This window comes from Ursus arctos, unplaced genomic scaffold (assembly GCF_023065955.2).
Source record: "Ursus arctos isolate Adak ecotype North America unplaced genomic scaffold, UrsArc2.0 scaffold_16, whole genome shotgun sequence".
Classification (NCBI taxonomy): Eukaryota; Metazoa; Chordata; class Mammalia; order Carnivora; family Ursidae; genus Ursus; species Ursus arctos.
Window position 1 is genome coordinate 28,738,986 of NW_026622830.1, and position 17,901 is coordinate 28,756,886.

The 17,901-nt window shown below is 52.1% G+C and overlaps 1 protein-coding gene across 1 annotated transcript; it reads right to left on the minus strand.

The window, feature by feature from the left end:
* Positions 1-2,925: 2,925 nt before the first annotated feature.
* DDRGK1 (DDRGK domain containing 1) lies at positions 2,926-15,198 on the minus strand. The gene is made up of 9 exons (XM_026503135.4): positions 15,036-15,198; positions 13,674-13,877; positions 11,849-11,961; positions 11,521-11,622; positions 8,856-8,978; positions 8,530-8,568; positions 5,887-5,943; positions 5,329-5,377; positions 2,926-4,957 (listed from the first exon to the last, which is right to left on the minus strand). Exons 1-9 carry the CDS (start codon positions 15,124-15,126, stop codon positions 4,791-4,793), a joined length of 945 nt encoding a protein of 314 aa, XP_026358920.2. The 5' UTR covers positions 15,127-15,198; the 3' UTR covers positions 2,926-4,790.
* Positions 15,199-17,901: the final 2,703 nt, after the last annotated feature.

Consider the following 17,901-nt stretch of genomic DNA (forward strand, 5'->3'; position numbering starts at 1 on the left):
GTGTTTGATAGGTTCTCTTCTAGGGTTGCCTTATCCATTTTGCTGTAATGAGTAATCAAATAATGTATAATAAACTAAAAATTATGTGTGGTGTCAGGATAAACCAAGTAGAACTATGTTTCAGTGTCACTACTGTAGTCTAAATTGGTTTTGGTACAACCCTGTGACTATCAAGTTATGTATGATACACAACTCTGTACCCAGATATTGATCCTTGGCCCTGTCCTCAATGTAAAAGGAACAGGCTCCTTAGAACCCTGTTTTTCAAATTGCAGGCTGAGTTCTGTTAGTGGGGTATGAAATCAATGTAGTCACCATCAGCAGTGGTACAGATTAGAGAAGCAAATATCAACATACATTAACCATACTAAGCAAAGCCCTAGGACACCTTAGCTTCAGTTATCTCTATGCATGGCATAGAACCATGGACTAAGTCCTCAATAGAAATTGGATTTCTTACTAAGAGATACTGTCAAATAAGTTTGAAAAACACAGCCTTACTGGAATAGTCATCTCCAACCTTGGGGCTGGGGCTTGGGATTGCAGATGTCTTGGGGCAAGCACTTGTGAAGGCTCGAGGTGGTACCCTCTGATGATGGTACAATGAGGGTGCGGAGGGAGGGGCTGATGGAGTAATGATGATTTGTGGGATATGATGACTGCAAAGAAGGGTTAAGAAATGAGTTACTTGGAGCGCCTGGGTGGCTCAGGCAGTTAAGCAGCTGCCTTCAGCTCTGGTCATGATCCCGGGTTCTGGGATCGAGCACTGCATGACTCCCTGCTCCACTCCACGGGGAGCCTGCTTCTCCCCCTGCTTCTGCGCACTCTCTAATAAATAAAATCTTTTAAAAAAAAGTTACTCATTCAAAACACTAATTAACTAAACACCCCTCCCTTCACCAAATATCAGTATTTCTGGGCTCAGCAACCCCTGCCCTTCCCAACCAGGTCCCAACCTCCCTTTCCACCTTCTCTGTCCTTTGCCCCAGGCTTCCGGTTCCTCCAACCAACACTACAGCCCCTTAGCGAATCACAAGCCTTTACATTCTCGCACCTGTCCTCCCCTCAGCCCAGAAGTCCTCTGCTTGTGAGCCACCGGTCCCTTTCGTATATCAGTGTTTGGCCAGGCACCTGCTGGCTGGTCTCCCTATCAGATTAGTACCACTGCCCCATCCCCCACTTGTGGACTGGGTCATGTTTTGCTCACTGCAGTTCCCTGGGGTGCTTAGCATCCTGCCTCATACTCAGTAGGCTCTCTGTAGATATTAGAGTACATTAGTTTTGCTTTTTTAAACACACTTTGAATGTGTTAAATAATTTCTGCATTACAGATATCCAACGTGCATCCTGCACAGGTGCCACCGTGTAGCCTGGAGGTCACTCAGCTGTCAGGTGCATGGGAGACTATGGGTGGCCTCGCAGGGCCAGCTTTTTAGCCCCTTTTCTGATTACCTCGAGCCAGGATCATGAGGCCATCTAGGGCTCATTGTGTTTGTTTATTCATTTACTTTAAAATGATTTATGTTAGAGAGAGAGCATGAGTGGGAAGGGCAGAGGGAGAGGGAGAAAGACTATCGAGCAGACCCTGCACCAAGCACAGAGCCCAACACAGGGCTCAATCCCACAACCTCGAGATCACAACCTGAGCTGAAATCCAGAGTCAGACACTCAACCGACTGCATCACCCAGGTGCCCCTATTTATTTTTTAAAATATTTTATTTTTAGGCCCTTCAAATTATCTTCTCCATGAGGGGGAATGAAGAAAAGGACCACCCATTTGGTAGAAGGTGGAGATGCTGACAACAGGGACGACCAGATTAACAGGCTTATTAGAAGGACGAACTAAGGTATCTACCATGATTATTATTATTTTTAAAGATTTTATTTATTCATTCGACAGAGAGAGAGACAGCCAGCGAGAGAGGGAGCACAAGCAGAGGGAGTGGGAGAGGAAGAGGCAGGCTCCCAGCAAGGGAGCCTGATGCTGGGCTCGATCCCAGAACGCCGGGATCACGCCCTGAGCCAAAGGCAGACGCTTAACGACTGAGCCACCCAGGCGCCCCTACCATGATTATTTTTGTAACCTGGTCAATTAATAAACGACTACTTTCAAACTGAAAACAAATTTTTATTTTTAAGTAATCTCTATGCCAACATGGGTCTTGAACTCACAACCCCTAGATGAAGAGTCAAAACGCTCTGCCGACTGAGCCAGCCAGGCCCCCTTGTGTTTATTTACTTTTAAAGATTTTATTTATTTATGAGACAGAGCCAGAGGGAGCAAGCAAGAGAGCACAAGATGGGGGAGGGGCAGAGGGAGAGGGAGACGCAGGCTCCCCACTGAGCAAGGAGGGAGATCCCAGCATCTTGGGATCATGACCTGAGCTGAAGGCAGATGCTTAACTGACTGAGCCACTCAGGTGCCTGCACCCCCCCTTGTGTTTAATTTTAAGCTTTTTGTTATGAGAAACTTTCAATAAGCACTTGTGGGGCGCCTGGAAGGCTTAGTCGGTGAGCCACTGACTAAGGGAAAAAGGGGCCACACAACTAAAAGACTCAGGGTCACAGTCAATGTCAAGTCCTGGGTCCCTGCTTCATCTTTCATATATATATTCTCAGCCACCTGAGATAATCACCCTGGGGCTCCAGGAGAAGTGAGAACTGTACCCTCAGGAAGAAAAAGAAATAAAACCAGAGCTAGTGAATAAGCCAATGTAAATCCATGGTACTGAGATGTTTATGATCAGTTTCAGTATTACATACACAGATCAGTAATGTCACCGTTCTACTACTACTAGACTGTCTGGTCTATTGTTTGAGATGTTAAAGCATTTAAAATAATTCTATACATTAAATTTGGGGACTTTAAATGCTGAGAAGTATTTAAGTAATAGTTGTTTAAATGCTTGAAAAATTACAAGTGGTTAAACCTGAAAGTTTTCATTTATTGTGAAAGTGGTTTATACATACTTAGAAAAATACTATCACTCTTTCAAGAACTGCTCATTTGATAAGTTTCTTAGATTAGTGGGTTGATCACTACAAAATGCACAAAGGATCACAGGTTTTCTCCTCTACACTAAGCCCTTGGGACATAAGGGTTTTAGGATTCCAGGATGTGAGAAAGGGATGTGCCTTTTCCTCCCTCCTGGCCTGGGCACGGAGGGTGGGATGTCCTGAGGGTGGAATGAGGAGCTGGGGCTGCTGCAGTCCTCCTGCTGCCTGGATGGCAGTGGCCATGGCAGTGGCCAAGAGCGGAGGGACAGGGTGGAGGAGACCTGGAGCAGCTGCTTTGCTCGAGGGAGAAGCCCTTTCCGGTGGGGATTTTAATTACTTGTCACTTGATGGCCTGTCTTTGCACCCCACCTTCACCTCCACCTAGGCACACGCTGGTATCTCCCACTGATGCCTCCGGGGTCCCACCCCCGAGATTCTGATTCCACTGGTTCAGGACGCGGCCTGGCAGGAGACTGTTGGTAAATCCCCAGGGGCTTCTAATGAGCAACCAGGGCTGAGAACCATCACTCAAACTGGAAGCTTTCTCTTCCCTTTATAATTTTATGTTTCTTTCTCACAATGTCAGTACCTTTATCTGTTTCTTCCCTCTCCTACTGGACTGTGGGCTCCCAGATGGCGTTCCAAACAATGCACGTGGCCCTTCCTAGCTCCAGGTGACTCCGAGTGCCTGCGGCTGACAGTAGCAGCAGTCACGCGTCACTTGGAATTTAGGCACTCTAGTTAATATTTATGGCCCCGAGTGAGTCAAAATCCTCTTTGATGACACTCAGGGAGGCTCTACCCTACAGCCTGAAGTCCTGTCTCCGTCACCATCTCACAGTTTCCTCCAGGGTGGGGACAGAAAGCCGCCTCCTCCGCCAGGCACCAGGGGAGGTACGTGGGTTATGTTTAGGGCCAACCTTGCATAAAAAATACCCATTTAAACCCATGCCGCACCTGCAGCACAGCAGGGTGCTCACGCCATGACAGCCGCAGGAAGCAGAGGGACTGACCCTACAGGAGATACACCTCTCCCATGCCATCGCACACCCACTCCTGAGCATATGGTCCTTCCATCCGCCAGTGGGTGGAATCACCCACACCGCTTCAACTTTCTGTCCAGGGTGGAGAGCTAAATTCATGGGACAGACTACAGGAAGTGCCTCTCTCCACTGCACAACTCTAACCAGCTCAAGCAGGTTCCTCGCTTCCTTCCACCTGCCTGGCCTCTGTCCCTCCCTGACCGCTCTTCCCTCCCTCTCAAAGGCTGATGTTCCTTATTCCTTAGCACTCTATCCTTGGCACCTCTCTCCTCTCCTTAAGGGCTCTCAGCCCTCCGTAGGGCTCCTGAAACCATCCGTATAACCAATAGTGAGATCTCACTCCCCAGATAGGAGAGGTGTTGCCCTAAGGCTGCTCACTTTTGCTGTGGGAAGTGGTGGGAGGGAGAGAAAGACCTCATCTTCGTAGGATACAAAGGAACACAGTAAATGCTCAATATTCTTTTTCAGCAAATGAACGCATGGTAAGAATGGAATTTTCATCTGCCTCCGCAGGGCTCCTCCCGCCCACCCCCCAGATATGTTCTGAGGACTAGACTTCACTTGCTCATCTGGAATCCCAGGCCAGGCCTTCTGTCACATCAAGCCACACCAAGCTCAGCAGTGCTCACAGGCCTTTAATCCTTAACTGCCTGGCTACCTCCCATCTCTCCCCCACGGCGGTGGGGAGGGATCAAGATGTAGGGCCAGGTAGGTTGTGCTAGCTCCCCGTCCAAAAGAGAAGGGCTAGGTCAGGCTGGGGACTGGACAGGGGGCTCCCGGCCCCAGGCGATGAGGGAGTTGCTGGCCTGGGCAAGCTCAGTGATGGACACCCGGCCCCGCTGTCGGATGAAGTTAGCCACAGCAGCCAGTTCCTCGGGGGTTATGTAGATGAACTTGCCCCGGTCGTCAATCACACCTGTGGGGACAGGACGGTTGTAGGGCTGAGCCCTCTAGGGCCCCCTCCCCGCTGCTGCCGGAGAATGCCCACCCACCCACCCCTTCACAACTGGCTCAGAGCCTTCCAGGCCTGCCTACCTGCCTGGGCTCCCCTTGTTCATCCAGTCCTGGCCATGCGAGTCAAATCAGGCTTCCTTGCCTGTCCCTGTCGCCCTGAGCTACTCCCAGGCCTGGGCATGTCCCTCTGCTCAGCACCCCTCCTGCACAACACTTTCCCACCCAGGGCTGAGAGGGAGGTCATCCTGCCTCTGCAACAAATCCCTGCAGGCCCTCAGTGGCTAGACATTCCCCAGGGCCAGGGCCTATGGTGACTGACTCTCATCCCCTCACCTGTCAGAGTCCCCTCAGCCAGCAGGTCCTGGATGCGGTTTATGGTATCCTATGAGAAGAACAAGTCTCAGAGCAGAGATGGGCACTGCTGTCCCAGAAGACAGCTGCACTCTCCCTCCCACCACAGTCAAATCTCCTCCTCTCCTTCTCATGGCCACCCCCAATGTCACTCTTTGCTTCTCCTCTGGAGGGGCTCAGGGGAGACAGGGCTCTGGTCCCAGAGCACTGTAAGACCCCCGACAGCGGCTTTCTTCAAGGCAGGAGAGGCGTGGTGGGGACATTTGGCCGTGAAGGCTGGCGCAGCCTGTTTGCAAGAGAGTTGTCAAGGTAACTGAGTTTGGGCTGCCTCGCTTACAGGGGCTGCTGGAGTGATGGGGTTTGAGCTTTTTTCTTATTCCTCTGTCTAGCAGAAAGACAAGATTCCTGGGGCGCCAAAAAATTCCTAGTCTATTCTTGCATAAGGGCATCAAGACTCCCATCTTTAAGGCGGTCCCCCTCTGACAGCCGTACAGACCCCGTGGCCATATTCCACGGAGCAGGCCACCTTGAAGGGCTTACCTGAGTCCGCAGGCCCACCTGGGAAGCTAAGTCTTCCAAGAGCACGACCTTGGACTGCTGCAGAGAGGGAAGGGGAGAAAGCCTGTCAGCATGGGAGTCCTCTGAGGTTGGCACACCCACCTGCTCTGCTCTGGGTGGCTGGCTAAGCAGGCTCCGTGCTCCCATGGGAGAGCCTTGTTTCCCTCACACACTACTCACACGCTCTTCCAACTGCCTATACGTGTACACACACACACACACACACACACACACACACTCACTCATCGACTCTCTCGTGAACCTGCTTACTGGGAGGGATCTGCCCCAACCGCCACCTGCCCCATGAGTCACATCTCGGGCCTGGGGACCATGCTGGGACAGACACCCATGGAGAGTCGAGCACAGCTGTGACCTTCTCCTCCGCATCCGGCCGTATCAGTTTAACATCGTGAACAGGCTGGAAGGGGAAGCACCAGAGATGGAGGGGCTGACAACTGCCAAAGCTTATTAAAAAACTGTCACTAGGACCCGTGTTTGCTGAAGATCTGACAGGACAAGGAGCTGAGAGGTGTGGGGGTGCCGTGGTGAACAAGACATAGTTCCTGCCCTTGAGCTCACAGCCGGCGAGAAGACAGGCGAGAATGTGGACAAGAAGAGAGCAGACGGGAAGCCCCGACGAGCCAGGGTCTTGGCAGGAGCAGGACAGCTCGTTCTTGTCTTCCCTCTGTTTACTGCCCCCTCGGCCTAGACCCCACCACCGCGACATGCCACGCTGCTCACCATCCTCTTCACGCTGTTGAGGCGCTGTGTCCACCCTTAAAATAACTGTCACTAAATCTGCTCAGGGCTTTGCACGCACGGCCACGTTCCGCGTGCTTCCCTCATACCCTCGTCAGAAACTTCAGTTCCCGGTGGGGGTGTGGCCGAGGGCCACCGCTGGGTCCCACACCGGCATCTGCCCTGCCTCCCCCACAGACAGACAGCACGTGACGTGAGAGAAGGCGGTCTTTTGCGTTTCCAGCATCTTCCACAGCAAACAGGCTGGGGGAGGAGTGATACGGTGGCGCCTCCTGAGCTGCGGATGGCATGTGACTGTTCAAAGTGCCAAAATGAACGCGCAAGCGGGGACGCAAGTGAGTGGCGGGCGGGCCGGGGGCGGCCAGCCCAAGGTGACCTGGCCAGCTGGCCTCTACCTACAAAGCAGGGAGCAGGCCCTAGGTTCAGTGACAGCTCAGAATGCTACCAGGAGTCACCCCAGGTGTCCCTGAAGACCTGGCCTGAGGGGCCAAAAGTGCCTTTAGAAAAACACACCAACCCACTCAGCCGTGCTCAGAAGGGAGAGAGGATGGACAAGAGCAGGTTAGGCCTACGCTGCACACCCACTACGCTCGGCACAAAAACATGCCTCCAGTTCTGGAACCCTAGGATGAAAGGGCCCATCCCCCTGCAGCCTGGAAGAAGGCAGGTGGGCTGAATTCCGGAAGTCCTCCTCCTGCAGACAGCAGCTCTAGGAGGGTCAGCCTGCACGGGCTGGAAAGACCTCTCCAGTCCAGAGAGTCTGGAGAACCCCCAGAAAACGGCCTCTCTAGAGAGCCTCTGAAAGTAAGGGCTGGAATTGCCCCCGGGGCCTACTCAAGTCTCTGCAGAGGAGGGGGGCGAGCAGAAACTGGTGGACAAGGGCTTTCTGGAGGACAGACTCAAGACCTGTCACTGCCCGCTGGGTAGGTGGGGATGGTGAGTTCCAAACAGCAGGAAAGCGTGAGAGATGTCCTGCCAGCCCTCGAGGGTGCCAGGGTGGAGAATGGGTTCCATCAGAGAGGAATGACCTCTCCCCTCACCCCCAGGAATACCGGGGCTCCAGGCTAGGAGCCCAGCCCCTTACCACTGGGAGGAGTTTGAACCCTGCTCCCTTTGGAAGAGGTGGCGGGAGGATTATGCAAGGCCTGGCTCCTTGGCACCCCCTAGTAGCACCCCCACCACCGCCCCCACTCCCTCTGCACTCCTTCCCTCAGCCGCCTCTGCACCTCTGAGCTGCACTTGAAAACCTCTCCCCTCGTCGCATCCTTCGTGGGAGAGAAGTTGCTTAGCAGCAAAGCAAAGCAGGACGTGCTTATGCAACCCGGAGCGGAACCCGGCACGGCTACAGACGGAGGGGACACACGTGCTGCCCCGCCCTGGATTCCAAAGGAAACATCACCCTGTTTCCCCGAAGACCCACGTTCCTGGTCAGGAACACGCGGCAGGGGATGCTTGTTTCAACTCAGCGGAGCCTCAGGGTGACAGAACTGACAGAAAACACATGTGAAGAAACTTGAAAACACAGTGACTCACTGAGCGTGGGGTCTGAGGAGCAGGGAGACTGTCAAGCCCTGAATGTGAGGAACTGACTGAAGGCTCAGGCCTCCCACACAGACCAGGTCCCTTTCCACTGTCAAAGAAGAAGGGGCTCTTCTGGCCAGGACTGGGCAGCTCAGACTCCCGGGTCCCCTGCCCACTGCTGTGTGAGCTCCAGCGAGCCGCTGATCGCCCTGGCTCAGGTCCACTCCCTCCACGTCCAGAGAGGGCACATATCTCTCTCTCTCACACACACACACACACACACACACACACACACGCTCGTGAGGCAGGGAGCTGACGCCCAGGCTCTGTCCCGTGGCTTCTTACCTTAATGTAGTTGATGAACTCAGTCAGGAAGCTATGGGACTAGAGGAGCAGAGAGATCAGGATGAGTGTCCCCCGTGCAGGGGCTACCGGCGCCTATGCCCACCCACTGCCTGCCATCTGCCTAAGCACAGCTGCCCACAGTGAGGGGTTCGGAGGCACACCTCTCCTGAGGACGAGGCCTCTGGCCACCAGAGCCTGCGGGGCCTGATGCCCACCCACCTCTCAATTCCTGACAAGGGCGGCAAGCAAGGAACCAGGGGGTGTCTGGGATGCGGTGGCGGGCTTGGTGGGCACAGGGATGGGCTTTCCAGGGGCAGCAGGCCCACCTGTTCCTCAGTCATGGTCTCGCCCACACCCTCCTCCTCCACCACGAAGGCTTCCTTCAGTTTCAGGTACTCCTCATGCTCCCGCTGGGCCTGCTCCTCCCGGGCCTTCCTCTCTTCCTCCTCCTGCGGACAAGAGTCAGGCATGCTGGGGCGGGTGCCCACCCCATCCCTGTTCTGGGCTCTGCGGCCCCCACGGGGCAGCAGGGCGTACAGTCCAGTCCTTTCTTGGGGACGGAGTTCCTTCAAGACACTGCTCCCTCAACCCCAAGCTGAGCTACTGGCAGAGGCCCCCCTTCTTATCAGTTCCATGACCTCGCAGACAGGTGCTGCTCGGCCCCCTCGCCTTTCAAATCCTGCCAGCGACCACCCCCCTCTTCCTCTCATGTCCAAACTTCGTGCACAAACACCCAGGCTCCTTTGACCCCTCTTGCCCACTCCAGTCTGCCTTCTGAAACTCAGCTCCACCAAAACAAGTGCTCCGGTCTCACCCATGCCCGCCGTCCCACCAAATCCAAAGGACACCATCAGCCCCATAACCCTGTCCTCTCAGTGGTGCCAGGGAGAGCCATTTCCTCTTCCCTCGTGTGGCTGGCAGATCCCGTCTCCTGGGTTTCCTCTTGCTCCTTGGGCCATTCTCCTCACCTTCTCCGTTGCTCAGCCCCGTCCCTCCTCCCTCCTCCCCTTCCTCCCTACCCTTCCTCAGGCCACCTCGCCATGCCCACAGCATCAACAACCATCTCCTTGCCAGTGACTGCCACAGTTGTACCCCTGCCCCCAAATCTCTCCTCCCACGTGACACACCCACTGGGCCATCTCACAGGCACCTCAAGTTGAGTACGTCCCAGAAAGACTCTGTGATCTACTCCCCACACGTCCGGTCTTCCTCCTGGGTCCCTGGCTCAGTGAGTCACACAGCCATCTGGCCAGCTGGTCAGAAATAAAGTCCTATCTACCACTTCTGCCTTCAACTTCCGGAAAACTCAGTCCATCCATGTCATTCCATCATCACCACCACCTCGTGCCGTAGCTTCCCTCCAAGTCATCCTATTTTCCGGAGCTCTCAAAAAGATTTAAAAACATGTAGCTAAAGCTGGGACAGAAAATATACCAAATAAGCCTGGAGCATCTTGTACTGCCAAAAAGTAAGACAGTACTCAGAAACCAAAACAATGAGGTTACGTCAAAGGTACACGGGGGCCAACTGCAAGAGCTCCCAATGACCTACATAACAAGATAAATAAGATAGTACAGGACCGTAACGCAATGCACTAAACAAATAACCACAAGTCCATGTAGGTATAAACAAAGAATCAGATGTATACACAGGGAAGAAAAGGTAAATCTTCTGTACAGAAAAATTCCCGATACTTTGCATACCCTGCTCTCGAGGAGGTGGAGAATAACTCCCCACCCCCTCAGTGTGGGCTGTGCATAGTGACTTGTTTCCAAAGAACTACAGGAAGCATGGAGTAACATTACAGCAGACAAATCTGGCAAAGAAAACCTGAGCCAAGCAATCCAGGTTAATGTCAGTTATGACAAGTCAAGTTAACAACATGTATCCTTCATATGCTGCGTTGAGAACGGCGCTTCACCTGTGATCTTCTTCCCAAAAATCCTTAACCCCAGTCTAACCATGAGAAAAAAAAAAAAAATCAGTCAAGCAAACTGAGAAATATTTTATAAAATATTCACTCAATACTCCTCAAAACTATCAAGATCATTAAAAGCAAGGAAAATCTAAAAAAATGTCACAACCCAGAAGAGCCTAAGGAGACAGCGTAATGTGGCGTCCTGGATGTGACCGTGGAAAGGGATAGTAGGGGAAAATTACTGAAATCCGAATAATGTGTGGGGTTTAGTTAAGACATTGCATCGATATCAGTTGTGGGAAATATACCACAGTCAGGTCAGGTGCAGGGGAGGAGAACCCCAGGACATTTAAGGTCCAACAAGCAGGATCACCATTCAGAAAGGTAAACAATCCCCACTAATGCCTCCTCTCTGCTGTGCTCCGGTCCATTTGCTACAGCACCCAAACCCAGGTCTTCTGCCATCCAGGCTCCCTGGACAGCAGGGCCAGTGAGAGGCCAAAGGCACCAGCTAGGTCCTCCTAACTGGGGCAGTCCTGGCTCTCTCTCTATACACACCACACCTTTGTGATGTTCCCTTTCCTGGGCACCGGTTCTCAGAAAGAAAGACGCATCTGGCAAACGAATGCTCATTTACCACCTCTACTGTGTGGTTCCCATTCTCTGAGCATCCATCTCCTCCAGGCCAGGCCCTAAACAGGCCAGGCAGGATCCATCAGCTCTTACAATGACCTTTAACAACTTCAAGGTCCATAGGATCCAGACCCCACTCCCTCTCTGACTTCTCTCCTTGCTTATCTTGTTTCAGCCACTCCAACCATCTCAATTTTCTTTAAATGCTTCAGGCATGTTCAATAAACCACCTGCACAAAAATCCCCAGCTCCGGCTCTGCTTTCCAGCAGCAGTTTCATACAGGTTGTTTTTAGAGTCCAGGGACCACATAAACCAGGGACTGCTCCTGAATCCAGTCCGTGGCCCATCTTCTAGGTTAGAGTTGTGAGGAGCGGCGTGAGAAGCAAGGCTGCCTGCTCAGGGGTCAGAAGTCAGGATGGGGGGGGGGTGTCAGTCTTACCTTTTGTTCCTCCTCCAGGCGAAGCCGCTCCTCCTCTTTCTTCCACTCTGCCTCACGCTGGGACTCGAGGCGTTTCCGCTCCTCACGCTCAGCCTCCTCTGCCTGGAGAGAGGCCTTCATAGGGAGCACATCCCGACTCCCACCTAGTGCCTGCCCACCTCACAAACAGGCTGGGGGCAATGCCTGGGCCAGACCATGGACCAAGGCTGTTAACAGGCAGTCAGGCGAGCAGCATGCAAAGAACCCGAGGGGAGGGCCTGACATAGGGGATGAGGAAGGGAGGACCCTTTCGCACTTCTCAGAGCTGCACCCCAACCCTCCTGCTTGCCTCACGCTGGGCTTTTCGCGCCTGTTTCTCCTCTAGCTTCCGTAGTTTCTTGGCTCCAATTTTCCCTGACGGGTGACTTTCCACTGGCTTCTCGATACCTTCTTCCTCCTGGGCTGCATACGGTCAAAGAAAGACATTTCAGGTGCTGGAGAGGGCTGATGATGATGGATCCACCCTACCCCTTGTCCCTCTCCACATGGCAGCAAATCCTGTTCCTCTCACCTGCAACTGTCACTAGCCCAGCTCTGCCCTCCAAAAACATCTACCATGAACTCAGAGATTAACACTCTGAGCGTGTGTATGTGAGAGTGTGTGTGTGTGTGGGGGGGTGTGTGTGTTGAGGGTAGAGGGTAAGGTAGGGGAAAGGTGAGGGAATCATGGGGCAAGGGGACAGTAACTTTAGATGCTGCATAGCCACAAAAAGGGAGGTGTCAGGTTCCAATATCCAAGCATCTGAAAATCACAGGCAGGGATGTCTGGGCTTGCAGAGTTCTCGGATTTGTCTCTAAGCCAAACCTCCAGGGAAGGACGGCCGCATGGGGAAATGTATCCCTTCCTCATAACTGAAATTGTCCTCACTGTGGTCAGGAACTGCTGAGGCTTCTGGGCTCGGCCCCTGGCCAAAAAGACAGCTCCAATCCAAGACTACCGAAAGTTAGGGCCAGCTAAAAGTTGAAGCCATACTGGGGCGCCTGGGTGGCTCAGTTGGTTAAGCGTCCGGCTCTTGATTTTGGCTCAGGTCACGATCTCAAGCCCCGCGCCCAGCTCTGCGCTCGGCGTGGAGTCTGCTTGAGATTCCCCGCCCCTACCTCTCTCCCTCCCCCTCTGCTCTTCCCTGTTTGTGCTCCCATGCATACCCATGCGCATGCAGGCTCTTTCTCAAATAAATAAAGAAATAAAATTAAAAAAAAAAAAAAAAAAAAAGACCTGTTGATGCTCAAGGAGCAGAGATGTCTGATTCCAGGTCTGAAACAAGAGGGATGGCACCACAGACTGCCTCTTTTTTGAGCCAAAGGGGCTAATTCCCAAAAGCACAAGGGCAAAAGCCCCAAATGCCCCTTCCTCAGGCTCAAGCCAGGTTTGAGCACTGGAAAAGAGATATTTTCTCCCACAATCCCAGGGGCTCTGTTGGTCTCTCAGGGTTATGGAAGTTCTTTTTTTTTTTTTTTTTTTAAGATTTTATTTATTTATTTGACAGAGAGAGAGAGACAGCCAGTGAGAGAGGGAACACAAGCAAGGAAAGTGGGAGAGGAAGAAGCAGGCTCCCAGTGGAGGAGCCTGACGTGGGGCTCGATCCCAGAACGCTGGGATCACGCCCTGAGCCGAAGGCAGACGCTTAACGACTGCGCCACCCAGGCGCCCCAGGGTTATGGAAGTTCTGTCAACAAAATGTCTCCATCCCAAACCCTTCTAGGGTTATAGGTGACCTCACCTCAGGAACTGCAGAAGCTTTTGGCTAAGTACCCTAGCCCTAGAGTGAGGCTCTCAAAAAATGACTGTGCCCATACCAGTAAGGTGCTGGGATCTAAGAAGCGGGCTGAGGAACTCTCTAGGTCAATCTGAAGACCCCTGCCCTCTTGCTTAGACATGGAAAGCAAAAATGAAGGAAGAGAGGCTGGCCCAACAGAATAGGGGTCAGGGTCCAGAACTGCTGGCCTCTGGGACCAAAAGATGGGTCCCAAGTCTCCCCTCTCCCAACCCCATCCTGTGGCTCCCAGACATGTCTCCTACACTGTAGCTCCACGCCCCACTCTTCCACCCAGCTTTGGAAGTCCCTTCATGCCCTAAACCAGCCCCTTTCTCCTCCAGGCCAGGTCCCTCTCACCTGGGATGATGGCTTCCTCCTCATTCTCATCCTCTTCTGCCCAGGCGACACGCTGGGCTCGACGCTGGGCCTGCAGGCGGCTGCCCAGGTCCCTCCGGCGCCGGGGCCTGCCCCCGGCTCTCTGCTCCTCGGGCTCCAGGGGCCGAAGCTGGGCCACTGAGCCTGCTACTACCGGCTCCTCATTGTGCAATGGCTCTTGACCAGCTGTAGGGAAGAGACAAACCACACAACTGTCTAGCAGCCCAACCCACCTATTGGCAGGAAGCAGCACCCTGGTAGCCTCACCCTCCACTCAACTTCCTCCAGGCTCCAGCTGCCTGAAGCACAAAGCTCCAAATTCTCAGATCATAAAGGCCATTATAACCCAGACCCACACCTTGGTCCTATGCAGCAGGATCACCCGTTCCCTCCTGCCTTTGTTGATACTTTTCCAGCTGGCCTGTCAGATGACTACCAACTGCAGGAGATGAAGCCCTACCTCCTCCAGGAAGCTCACCCTGATTTCTCCAGACCACATATGAATGTCCACTGCAGGACTGCATTTATTTCTTGCCTGCCTAACACCACTTGCCATAGTTTTATAAGGCATGCCAACCGGGAGCACACCTGGGGGCTGAGTCTTCCCTTCCAGGAAGATTTCTTGACTATCTGCCTTACCTCAGCTCTCTCTCCCCTGCCCTTGGAGCATGTAGGTGCTCTGAAGTAGCTTGTGGGCCCAGAAAGGGGGAGAGACATATACACAAACCCGTATACTGACAAGAAATGGGGGATGGAGGATGACAAGCGTTATATGTTCTGTAGACAGATGACATGAGCTCCTGGTCGGGGTGTAGGAGAGGAGGGTGCATAGGTGTTCTCTTTGAGGGGTAAGGAGGGAGCTTCAGGGAGTTACAGATCATAGGTAGGCACAAAACATTCAGGTGCCCCCTTCTTGGCATCCGCTCTAGAGCCACCCTGGGCGGGAGGGGACACCCCTGCGGCCTCTCCTGGGGGCGCACAGACAGTCCCAATAAGGGGTGGGGTCATGTCAGCCAGGAGACGGGCCCCTGTGGGTCTAGAGTGCCGGGTGGCGAAGAGAGGGACTGAGTGAGGCTGTCCTTGAGGCTAGCAGAAAGGTGTAGGGGCGCTGCCATCCCGTCCGCGAGTTGGGACAGCAGCACTGCGGCTCGTTGCCGGCTCCGCAACGCGCAGGTATGCGCAGGCGCGCAGGTGGCCTGAAGCGCGCCGAGCGCAATCCGGCGCCGAGCTACTCGTCAGCCCAGCCGGGCATGCCAGCGCATGCGCCGCGGTGCGACGGCCTACAACGGCTCAGGAGTCTAGAGAACACGGCCCCACCAACCCTGGAGCGGCGGCATCTCCTACCTGCTGTCGTCCGACCTCGGCTGCGAGTCAGGAAAAAGATAAGGCCAACAAGCAGAGCCGCCGCCACCAGGTACACCACGGGGGCCACCATGACGACGGCTTCCAGCCGGAACCGACGCCTCCACCCCGAGGCCCCGGATCTCCCGAGCTCCGCCCAACGGCCATATGGCCCCTCCCGTTTTCCATTCTAGACTCCGCCCACCAGCCGGGGCCCCGCCCAGGCCGCACACTCCGTAGAGACGCCTCGATTTTTTACTCTGAAAGGAATTTGGGGGGCATACAAATACTCATAAGTGGAAATTATCGCAAACGATTTTGTGCAGTGCGACATTTATATGTGCTTTAAAAGCATTAAGCATTATCACAAGAGTGTTTATAGAAACATGCATATGTAGAAAAAGTACAAAAAGATGCTTAGGAATGATACACACCAACTTCAGGATAGATGTTAGGAGGAGGAAAAAACGGATGGGATTGGGGCAGAGCTTTGTCTGTATCTGTGACATATGATTTCGTAAATGAAGAGACCAAATCTTTTATTTATTTATAATATTTTATTTATTTTGAGAGAAGAGAGCACAAGCGAGAGCACAAGCAGGGGGAGCAGCAGAGGGAGAAGCAGGCTCCCCAACTTAGCAGGGAGCCCAATGTGGGGCTCAATCCCAGGGCCCTGAGATCATGACCTGAGCTGAAGGCAGTCCCTCAACCGACTGAGCCACCCAGGCGCCCCCCAAATCTTATATTTAAATGAACTGTGATATATTTTTTTACCCAGACCTGCAATTTTGTACCTATTTTAGCATAAAATTAGCGTTATTAGACTAATACGAGAATTAGTGACCCAGTTTTCCACAGTGAGCACTCAAAATTTAAGTACCCACAGGGAATTTAAATTTCCCTTTAATTCTTAAGAATTATTTAGAAACTAGGAACTAATTATACCTCAGTAAAGTCGTTTGGAAAAAAAAACTGGGGGGACAGTATGTGAACTCAAGATTCTTGAAAAAGTAAACAGCAACTACTGGTAATTTGCTGTAGCAGTATGTGTGCAGTAACACAAAGATCCAAGGACCAATGGTCTGAAGTGGAAGATCTGAAAAAAGATAGCACCATGTGAACATTTTAACATTTGTTAAGCTGGAATAGTGGGAACTTCAGCCTCTATTTTATTATTTTCTGTAACTCTGGAATATTTCATAATTTACATTTTTAAATTTTAAGCAAGCAAGTAGGCCAGGATAGGTGAAATAAAAATAGCGAATGTTTAAAATTATTAAAGTTGGGTAATGGGTATATTGGGGCTCATTATACTGCTCTTTTCTATCTTTTGGTAAGTTTGACACTTTTGCCTAAGTTTGAAATTTCCCATAGTAAAATGTTTTATTAAAAAATAAAAATTAGGGGCGCCTGGGTGGCTCAGTTGGTTAAGCATCTTCCTTTAGCTCAGGTCATGATCCCGGGCTCCTGGGATGAGCCCCGTTGGACTCCGTGCTCAGCGGGGAGCCTGCCTCTCCCTCTCCTCCCTGCTCTGCTGTCAAAAGAATAAAATCCTTTTTTTTTTTTTTTTGTAAAGATTTTATTTCTTTATTTGACAGAGACAGCAAGAGAGAGAGCACAAGCGGGGGACTTTATACCTTCGCTCATCAGTTAAACCAATCAGTACATTTCTTTTTTGTTTTGTTGTTGACTAGGAAGGTTTTTGTCACTGCAACCAAGAGTCCTGACTAAAGATCACATATACACAAACTTTTGCATACAATTTCAGGTATTCATGTATTTCCTCTCTCCCCACAAGCTCTTGTTCTCCTAGGCCTTCAGCTTTAGAGTGAGGTCTAGCACAACATTCCCTGCTTAATAACCTTCTGTGGGGGACTGTCCAAGCCTCCCCGGCCTGTGATGATCCCTCCAGCACCCAGTGCTCCCATAGGCATTGCACTGACCATATAACATGCTACTTGTCTGTGTGGTACACTGGATGCACGTCCCTGGCCAACAGCTTCTTGCCTGAGGTTGTAGCTGAAGCTTTCAACAGTCAGGAGGTCAGCGTTGCAGAGGGGAACCTCCTCGGCCTCTCCAACTCCCTGGGGATTCCCCATGACTTCTTGAAGAAGGAAGACAGATAACATAAAGGGACGGCCGCTTGCTCCCTGAATCTAAACCACTACGTTCAGATCAACTCCAAGGAGCCTCACACATTGCCTCATCAAATTGCCTGAACAAGCCTTCCGGACCACTCAAGGACACAGTAACGCCTTTTGGCCTGTGCAATATTCCTGCTATGGTAAGGTCATTGAGCAAAGGTTTTTAGAGAACATGAAGTTTTTTGATATTCCCTGACAAATCCTGGGGTGTAAAAAAATTTGAGATTATCAGGGGACAAGAACATTAAGCAAAATAGCTCATCCAGGCACTGACAGACCTCTGCCTTCTGATGTTCCTCTGTCAGGAGTTTCCTCACTAGGAGAGAGGGGCCCCGAATCTGCCCTTGCCGTTAATCTGTGCTTGCTGAGTCCATGGAGGAAGGAGACAGGTGACTTGTTCAATGGGGGTGTTAGCAGTGGGTCAAGGCTGAGGCACAGGTGGGTCTGCTGGGGCACTTTCTACCCTCTGCTACAGTTGGGGGGGTGGGGAAGACTTTCCTCTGCCTTATAGTCCTCACTGGCCTTACAGACTGACATGAGACAGATTAAGAGGAGAAAATCAAATTTAATAGGCGTGTGTAAGGGGAGTCCACATAGACAAGAGATTCCAAAGACAATGAGTCAGCAACATGATGCTTTTAAGAACTAAGAAGGGGTAAGGGCCTGAGGATACAAAGGGGGAGAAATCTCCTTAGGAAGGTGAAAAGGGATGTTTGGGAAAAACA